The 9,866-nt window shown below is 33.4% G+C and overlaps 1 protein-coding gene across 1 annotated transcript; it reads left to right on the top strand.

Moving 5' to 3' along the window:
* The first annotated feature begins 426 nt into the window (after positions 1-426).
* On the top strand, positions 427-2,636 carry LOC139876763 (ran-binding protein 1 homolog b-like). The gene is made up of 4 exons (XM_071864137.1): positions 427-610; positions 977-1,128; positions 1,213-1,338; positions 1,998-2,636. Exons 1-4 carry the CDS (start codon positions 462-464, stop codon positions 2,249-2,251), a joined length of 681 nt encoding a protein of 226 aa, XP_071720238.1. The 5' UTR covers positions 427-461; the 3' UTR covers positions 2,252-2,636.
* The last annotated feature ends 7,230 nt before the right edge of the window (positions 2,637-9,866 follow it).

Raw genomic sequence — 9,866 nt, 5'->3', positions numbered from 1 at the left:
GAGAATGATGCTCTTCTCAATATATGAAGTAATTATTATTCGAATTCGAACATCAACTTTTGGTTTTGTTCGTTGATTGCAGGTTGTCGTGTTTAGTTGCATGTTTTTTGTTTATGATTCCATTTTGTTTAGATATCGATTTATTTGTGTTACTTGGTTGTTCTTGTAGGTTCCTGTTAAAGTGCCCTAGGCTAATATCACAAAAGTTTCTCGTCTATTAAAAAAAAAAAAAAAAAAGGACGGCTTAAGCCCAAATACGAGCAGGTCACAATTATCCCCGCAACCAAACACCCCAAAACTCTTTTCAACTCCAAATTCGTAATACAAAAACCCTCACATCTCCATTTGCGTGTATAACCCTCATATCGAGCCGCCCTCTCTGCGTTCACCAGCTTCGTTCTCGTTCCATCTTCATCGGCTCACACAAAAACCTTCAATTTCATCAATCTTCAATAGTATCAATGGCGAGTAACGATCCAGAGCACAGAGAAGAAGAAGAAACTGCCGCCGTTGAAGACGAAGACACCGGAGCTCAGATCGCTCCGATCGTTAGACTTGAAGAAGTCGCCGTCACTACCGGTGAAGAAGAAGAAGATGCTATTCTCGATCTGTAATTTTTCATCCTCGATCTCATCTTAATTTTATTTTTTTTCCATATATTTTGATAAATTTACTTATAACATCTACTGTAGTATTTATGTGCCTGTGTATGTATTTTTGCTTAGTTACTTTTAGCTTGTAGATAATATAATTTAATCTGCCTGTATGTATATACATATATCACTCTGTGTGTGTATGTATGCGTATGTATGATTTAACAAGTTAGAGACTGTATGTAGATGTGTGTGTTTGTGTTTGTATTTGATTTGTTACTTTCAACATGTATCATATCTGTTTGTGTGTAATTTGGTGATTTATTACGTATTTTGACTTAATTTGCTTATATAATGAATTAAAGTTTGTTATGAATTTGTAGTAAAGCGAAGTTGTATCGATTCGATAAGGAAGGGAACCAGTGGAAGGAACGCGGTGCGGGGTCAGTTAAGTTTTTAAAGCATAAGAAAACTGGTAAAGTGCGTCTCGTAATGCGGCAATCGAAAACCCTAAAGATTTGTGCTAATCATCTAGGTATGAACAAGTGTATATTTTTATTATGGATATGAATATGTGAAAATATTTAGGTATTGATTTGTATGTGTTGTGGTATTGTAGTTATTGCTACTATGTCTGTTCAAGAGCACGCTGGTAATGAGAAGTCATGTGTGTGGCATGCTTCTGATTTTTCTGATGGTGAACTTAAGGATGAACTATTCTGCATTAGATTCGCTTCAATTGAAAGTAAGTTTACTTTGATTCTTGAGCTTTTAATACATCCAATTGGTGCTTTATAATTGTGTCGTTTAGTTTAATGTTTCAATGAATATTGGAATGCAAGTTTTGAAGTTTTATAGTAGCATGGTACATATGAGCTCTGTAGTTTTTGGTAGTTAAAGATTGATTTTTGATTGCCACAATGCAATAATAATTTTAATATTATGTAAGTTTTACTCAAAAGATTGGGATTGATATGATGTCACAAGTAAAAGGTCTGAGCAAGATATGGTTTGTTGGTATGATACGTGAAGAGGGCCCCTGTTCTTGTTCAAGTTATAACATTGTGACATTCGCAACCTCTTCTATAGTGTATAACACTTAATCCATACGATGTATGATTAGGTAAGGGTTGTAACAAAAGGCGTGGGTTTCATTCTAATATTGAGTGTGAACTTAGACTTCTCCCAACATTCATGTCCATAGTTGCTGCAACGTCTCATTCTTCCATACCATTTCTTGTACATGATCACAAATTTTATGCTGATCGTCCCTTTGCAAAATTTTACTACTTTAACCACAGATAACTGAACAGACATTCTATTTTTAATTAAAACTGCTAATTTCTTTATCTAATGTCTCCTGTTACGGTTTGCTAACATACATTTTGTTGAATTATAATATAGACTGCAAGAAGTTCATGGAAACTTTCCAAGAGGTGGCTGAGTCTCAACAAGACAAGGAAGAAAACAAAGAAGCTTCGAATGCTGCTGGACTTTTAGACAAGTTAAGTGTAGAAGAGAAAAAGGAGGAGACTTCTGAAAAAGTCAAAGAAGTCAAGGAGGAGACTTCTGAAACGGTCAAAGAAGTCAAGGAGGAGATTTCTGAAAAAGTCAAGGAACCTGAAAAAGTAGCCGCTGATTCAGAGAAGAAAGAATAATAGCGTTGGCTGCGCAGGTATTGTAACAATGCTTATAGGAACCAGACGAGGTTTATCTTTTGTTGCCTAAGTTGGAACATCAGCATCTCTTGGTAGGTTTAAGTGTCTGAGATTTGCACTGCAATGTGGTTCATTTTTGCAGGAGTGTAGTCTGTCTGTCGGGTCTGGGTCTGGGTCTTGGACTTTGTGTGAAGGTTAAGCATTGGGTCGGTCGGTTAGTCGGTCTAGTTCCAATTTGGGTGTCAGTTGTCTGGTCGGTTATGAATATTGGAAGTTCACAGATGCTATTTGTTCATCTTTTGGGAGTTTTGTTGTCGCTCGATGCATATTTGCATACGTTTGTTATTTTGTTTTTGCAACTATTATTGGAATCATTATGAAAACACTACATGTTGTCATCCTGTTATAGTGTTCGATGTCGTCTGTTTTTTGTAGCAGTTGGATAGAAACACCTTTTATATTAGGGCAAATTCCAGTAAAAGATATCCTTTTTACCTCAATTTCCTATTTTAGGTTATCAGATGTTATTGATGCGGCCAACATATGACTGGTTTAGTGCCAGTTGCAATGTGACGATATAGAAATGTCGTTGCATTTTGTGCATGTTCAAGGTATTTGTTTTTAGTTTTCTTGATTCTTTGACATCTTTGTTTATGTCAAAGAATGAATATCAATGTATGATACGTGACTTAAATGAGCTAAAATTAACATCCTGGTGTTGAAGTTATCTCAATTTCTATAACTAGACATGTTTCTAAAAAATTGATTAATAAAATGCACGGACACGTATTTGAAGGAACACACTTTTTTTGACATAAATTAAAACTAAAAACCCGATATTTGTCTTTTTTGTTTTTTGAAGAGTAAAGAAAGCGAACTTTTTATGAATGTGTTTAATCTCTTTAAAGCATCATGACCGGTGTTATTGTAATTGACAAATAGCCAAATAGGCCATTAAACATTGGCATCAAATTAGATAAACTGAGTGAACAAAGTACTTTTTGTGAAGGTTAGAAGTCACAGAAAACTTAAGCCACAAGTATTTACATTTGTCTTAACCCTTGATCTGAATTCAGAATCTCATAGGTGTAAACTTGTAATGTTATCTCTACTAATAAACCAATATCTCTTTAGTTGCACACAACACTTTTAACTTATAATAACTTATAAATGAGGGATAAACAACTTTGTATTTTAGCCTAACACAACGTTATTTGAAGTTCGTGTTATATGTGTTGATTTATTTATGATTTAGGCACTGTTGTAAACGGCGTCCGTTGTGTCCGTTTCGACGCCCGTTACGGCGTTTTGGTGACTAAACCGTTTCGACCCCGTCCCGTTTTCTTATAAGCTGGTCAATGGTCAAAAGTCAGGTCAAATGCAGAAAAAATTGGGTTAACGTCAGTCAAAAGTCAGAAATTCTGTTAAAATCGGTCAATTCAATCAAAATTGACTTAGTTTAGTATTCCATTTTGTATTATATTAACGCTAATAGCAATTATAGGTACAAACTTGTCAACGAAGGTTTTTTAGCTCTAAAATATGTGTAAATATATACTACGTATTTATATATATAAAAGTCAACATTAGTCAACATCCGTTTCGACCCCGTCTCGGTCCCCTTTTTTCCGTTGCGACATTTTGAGGTCGCTACCGTTTCGGCCCCGTCTCGCGTCTTTTTCAACCTTGGATTTAGGTACAATGAATTTAAGGAATCAAAAAACATACACTAAGGATTAATTTTTTTTGAAACGGTAAAATATTATCAAATAAAGAAAGGCTCCCTAGTATGGCTCTAGAGAAACCTACGGTCAAAATTACAACGTATTTACAATGGCTTCTTAAGCCATCGTCCTAAACTACATTTGATTTGCCTATATTTTTCAACCAATTGAATAAAAAAAGTACAAATAGAATCAAAAACCAAGCTTGTCTTTGCCTCTTGCGGATTGAATAACACTCTGTCTTCTATATGCGACATAGTAGACAAGTGATAATAACATAAACCTTTTTCTTTATTTCCGATGTCGCTCGCCATTTTGTGAACCAAGACTCCCAATCGTTCCAATAACCAAACGCAGGAATCTGGACTTGCAACCGTAGCCTGATATTTCGTCAAAGATCATTTGCAAACCCGCAACCAAATAAAATATGGTCAAGTGATTTAACTTCATAATCACAAATTACACGACCGACCCTCTCGATTTCTAGACCCCTGGCTGAAAGATTTAGTCTCGTAGAAAGACTATTAATCGAAGCACGACAAGAAAATACATCTATCTTTCGTGGTAAATTCCATTTTATAGATCTTTTTTATACTATGAACAAAACGAGTAACACATTTACAGAGCGCTTTTTAGTTTGTTATGATTATCTTCTATTAGAAATTCACTTGTACAATGTAATAAAAAAAATATACCGTATATAATTCACATTATAATTAATATATTGGGTATAATATTAAAAGCTTGATAGCACAAAAACACTACATAGGTAGTTTGGATAGACGACAAGACATAAAGAGTTGTTGTGTTTGGGACCAACAAAGATGGCCAGATCATGAAATGCATATCCATATTTTGCACCCACAACCAACGATATAACTCGCGTTTTGCAGACCCCTACTTAAGGATTGATATATATATATATATATATATATATATATATATATATATATATATATATATAGGGCAGGATCAATGGGGAAGTAACAATCGGGGGAAGCAAATTTTTATTTTTATTTTTCATTTTTTTTGGAATTTTTTTTTCCGTCATCAAGATCACACGAAAATATGAACATTTAGAAGAGACACTTCGTGATGAATGTTATTATTTAGGCGGGAAAACGATCGACAAAAATAACATTCAAGATAATATTGTTCATGAAGAATATGAACGTTTTTCTTCTTCATGTTTTGTGAAGTAAAACTTAGCCCGATTTAGAGTTTAGGGTTTGGTGTTTTGGGTTTATTCCATAAACCCAAAACACCAAACACCAAACCCTAAACCCTAAACTATAAACCGTTCGTGTTAAAAACTCAATCTAAATCCTAAATCTAAACCCTAAACCCTAAATTTCTAAACCCTAATATCTAAACCCTATAAACCCTAATATCTGAACCCCAATAGCTAAAACCTCAACATACGCTCGAAAAACACGATAATTGTTATATATTACTTCTTCGAGCGTTTTCCCGCCAAAATAAAAACATTTATCACAAAGTGTCTCTACTAAATGTTCATATTTTCATCCCATCTATAATGTTCGTGAACAAAGTTTTTTCAAAAAACGAAAAAAAAAGTTTTTGCTTCCCCCCGCTTCCCCCCGATTGGTTACTTTCCTCTTGATCATACCGCTATATATATATATATATATATATATATATATATATATATATATATATATATATATATATATATAAAAGACAAATGTTCAATACAGAACTTTTTTAATGTGCATCATTGTGCACAAGTGTGTGTGTGTATATATATGTATATATATATATATATATATATATATATATATATATATATATATATATATATATATATATATATGTGTGTGTGTGTGTGTGTGTGTGTGTGTGTGTCATGGAGAGAGAACTCTCGGAACTCATATTCGAAAATCAAGGTACGGTCGAACATTTTTGGCTATGTTCGAACAAATTTCAGATGCATACGAAATCACCTTTGCTCTACATTTCTGTATTACATAACAATTTTTGTTCGAATTGAACATCTTTTGTTCAACTTGGCAATTTGTTGTTCGAATTCATGAAATGTAGAACAAATTGTAGAACGAAAATTGTTCGAACATGGACACAATTGTTCGAATTCATCCATTTTTGTTCGAATTCATGTTTTTTTTTTGTTCGACTTCACCTTTTATCTTCTTCTAAATTTAGCCCGACTTAGAGTTTTGAGTTTCGGGTTTAGTGTTTTGGGCTAAGTCCCTAACCCTAAACTCTAAACTATTCTTGTTAAAAACTCAATCTAAATTTTAAACCTCAAAATTTAAACCCCAAACCCTAAATCCAATATAGAAAATGAATGTAGAACATGACTGTAATGTAGAACATAAATTGTTCTACAAAATTTGTAGAACAAAGAAATGTTCGAACAAGCTCATTTTTATTCGACCGTGCCCAAAATTGCTCGAATACAAAGCTCTTATAGTTCTCATTCATAATTAAGTTATTATCCATAATAGTTCAAAATTATAATAGTCAATATTCGTTAATTGTCTTTGTAGAATATAATAAGCAAACTTGGTTTAAAATGAAAATAAAATAAAAATTGCAGTAGTTTCAAGTAATTAATTCTGACATTATTCACATGTAGGTGATCAAATAATGATGAAAGTTTTATGAATTAAACCAAATGTTATTAATATGTTAAGTTGTTGTTGCTACTAAAGGTGAAATGTGTGTAAATGAACAAAGAAAATGTATCATTTAATTTAGAATAACTTTCTATGAAAGTTGTTGCATTCATTTCTTCTTCGAGGATCGATACTTATGTTTTGTTTTTAATTTTTATAGCTGAATATTTAATGCGATGGTTGATTTCTGTAATTCACTTTACAGCAATATATTAATTAGTATATATGTTAGTCGTATAATTTTGATGGAGCTATTTTAGATTAGGTTTTGTAAGTATATTTATGATTCATGTATTTATATTATTACGTTTGACAATCCGAGTTTGTTAAAAATGATTCTTGGATTTCTATACCACAACCACTAATGCAAAAACTGGTTCGTTCTATTTGCTTGTTTAAACATCATAAGTATTATGAACGGACACTTGTCATTTACATGGCTTGACTTGTTGTCAACAAACGCGATCAGTAGAAGTTGATTGTAATGAGACAGTTAACCCAATATTTAAACTTATTACCATTTGTACGATGCTTACTAGATGTCAAGAATGCGTTACATAGCTCATTATTCAAGACTTCATATATGCATCATCTCTGGGATTTGCTACTTGTAACGGCATAATCATGTCTGTCTTTTACATTGGTCTTAAACATAGACATAGGGCTTGATTCGGTGGTTTGCGAGTTATGATACTCTTGTTGATTTTTATTGAATATTATCTGCCTATTTCTATATGTTGATGTTATTTTTGAACTTTTTATCTATTGCAGCTTTTCTTTCTTTTCTTTTTTCTTTTTTCTTTTTTGAACAGCAGTATGGGATCGTCTAGAGGGACTTAACCACTTACGCGTTCATCTGCCGCAGTTGCATAACGCGCCCCCAACTGCTGCCCAGGAAAAAACCCGACCCAATCCGAGGGCATGAGCGGTAAACCCCCCTCCCCCACTGCCCACGCAAATCGATGTGCGGAAGGCACCCTTAGGTGGAATTCAAGGGTAAAGGGGCAACCTTGTGTGCAATGCTACACCACACGAGAATCGAACTCCTGATCGACCTCTCGCTAAGAGAGGAAGGCCACTACTAATTTCAGCTTTTCTGTCGCAAAAAAACTGATTCATTATAAATGGAGTTCTCTATGTCTGATTTTTGCCCCCTCAACTATATTTTGGGCATTTCGATGTTTCATGTCAGGCTATACAATACAAATTTTTGAGTGTCCAAGACTTGGTGATGATGGTGTTTCGGTTGTTGAATGTTGATCCTACTCTATACGGGGATCTTGCTGGTGTAACAACCCAACCCGTTAAACATACCAATTTTTTTTTTTTTTAAAAGTGGACAGACGAAGCCTGTCAGACAATTACTGCGGTGCGGTACATCTGGCCGCGACGCGGCCCACAACGAAAACTGAAGGTCAGAACCCATCACAAAGCTGATACCAAAACGCGTCCAAGCTCGCGGCGCTCCCCAAATGGGTCGCGGCGCGGCACTAGTCTGGAACTGATTCTGACTTGTACAAAATTTACACAACACCAAATTTCGCGGTAAACGTGATGTTAAAGCTAAGGGGTATAAAATACTATTAAATTTTAGCAGGAAATGCTATTAAATACGATACAATTTTACACAAGATATTTATTTATTTATAGAATGGATATACTTAAACCTTGCTACAACACTTATAGGCAGTGTACCTAATCGTACAGTAGTGTAGTTTTTAGTAAGTCTGGTTCGTTCCACAGGGAAAAATCTTTAACCAAAGCTTAACGCTATATTAGTTTTAATTTTATAAAAATACAAATATATATAAGTAATATTATTATTATAAAGGGGGGTTTTTACCGTTTAATGACCGATTTGTCGATTTTTAAAACTTTAGCCGCAGTTAAAACCTAATGTAAAATATTAAAAATAAATAAAAGACTAAATTTAAAGCGTAAAGTAAATAACGATAATGAAATTGCGATAAATAAAAGTGCGATAAAATAAAATTGCGATAATTAAAAAGTACGATAATTAAAAGTGCAATTAAATAACAATAAATAAAAGTGAGATAATTAGAAGTGCAATTAAATATAAAATAAAGGAAATTAAATATGAAATAAAATAATTATACTTATTTAAACTTCCGTAATCATGATGTTTGACGTGTTGATTTTAGTTTTATGCCCATGGGTTAATTGTCCTTTGTCCTGGATTATTCAATATGTCCGTCTGGTTTTTGTTCATAACAGTCAATCAGTCATAAATATAAAGTGCGAGTATCCTCGTCAAATTATCCTTATACCCGAAGTCAAATATTCCAACTAATTGGGGACTTAAACTGTAACAATATTTTAATACTTTGTTTAATAATTACACCAGGATATCGACTGCGTGTAACCCAAGGTTTTAATACTTTGTTAACAATTACACCAAGTGTCCTTGTATATAATTTCACCCTTGTTTTAATAATTCTAGTGGCTATTAATCCATTCCCGTGTCCGGTTAAATGAACGATTATTCGTACATATAAATACCCCGCCCATCGTGTTCGATCGAGTGTATATGGTTATTTATAGGGACGTCCAATTGTAAATCTTTATATTAAAATTAACAAACTATCATTTAGTTAAACAAATATAAAGCCCATTAATAGCCCATAGTCTAATTTCCACAAGTGTCGTTCTTTTGTCCAAACCCCAATTATGGTACAAACCCCAATTACCCAATTTTAGTAATTAGCCCAACATCATGATTACTTCGATTTAAATAAGCATAATAATAACTTAGCTACGAGACATTAAATTAAAAAGGTTGAACATAACTTACAATGATTAAAAATAGCGTAGCGTTACACGGACAGAATTTCGACTTACACCCTTACAACATTCACTAACATACCCTTATTATTAGGATTTAAAATTAAAATATAAATATATATATACGTTTACATATAGATAGAGAGATTGATGGATATTTTTTTACGATCAAAATGCGTTGGCTTTTATAGGCATTTTTGTCCAGGGTCTCTCCGCGAGTCGCGGCATTTTTCACTACAAACTCCGCAAGTCGCGGAGTTCGTAAAACCAGCTCACACAAGTTTGGATCCTAGTCTGCCGACGGTTTTAATATATAAATATAATATATATATAATTTATATAATTAATTATATATTATATTATATTTATATACATAGTTAACTTGTAATTTTTAGTCCGTTGCGACGAGCGTTGAGAGTTGACTCTGGTCCC

The sequence above is a fragment of the Rutidosis leptorrhynchoides genome, chromosome 11, assembly GCF_046630445.1.
Source record: "Rutidosis leptorrhynchoides isolate AG116_Rl617_1_P2 chromosome 11, CSIRO_AGI_Rlap_v1, whole genome shotgun sequence".
In the NCBI taxonomy this organism is placed as follows: Eukaryota; Viridiplantae; Streptophyta; class Magnoliopsida; order Asterales; family Asteraceae; genus Rutidosis; species Rutidosis leptorrhynchoides.
This window is presented reverse-complemented; position numbering and strand designations above follow the sequence as displayed.

What these genes read in the sequence shown, in the direction of transcription:
- LOC139876763 (XM_071864137.1), top strand. Translation starts at nt 462, where the DNA reads ATGGCGAGTAACGATCCAGAGCACAGAGAAGAAGAAGAAACTGCCGCC. An exon ending in GAAGATGCTATTCTCGATCT is followed by an intron (nt 611 to 976) that starts GTAATTTTTCAT and finishes ATGAATTTGTAG; the next exon opens with TAAAGCGAAGTTGTATCGAT. An exon ending in GATTTGTGCTAATCATCTAG is followed by an intron (nt 1,129 to 1,212) that starts GTATGAACAAGT and finishes GTGGTATTGTAG; the next exon opens with TTATTGCTACTATGTCTGTT.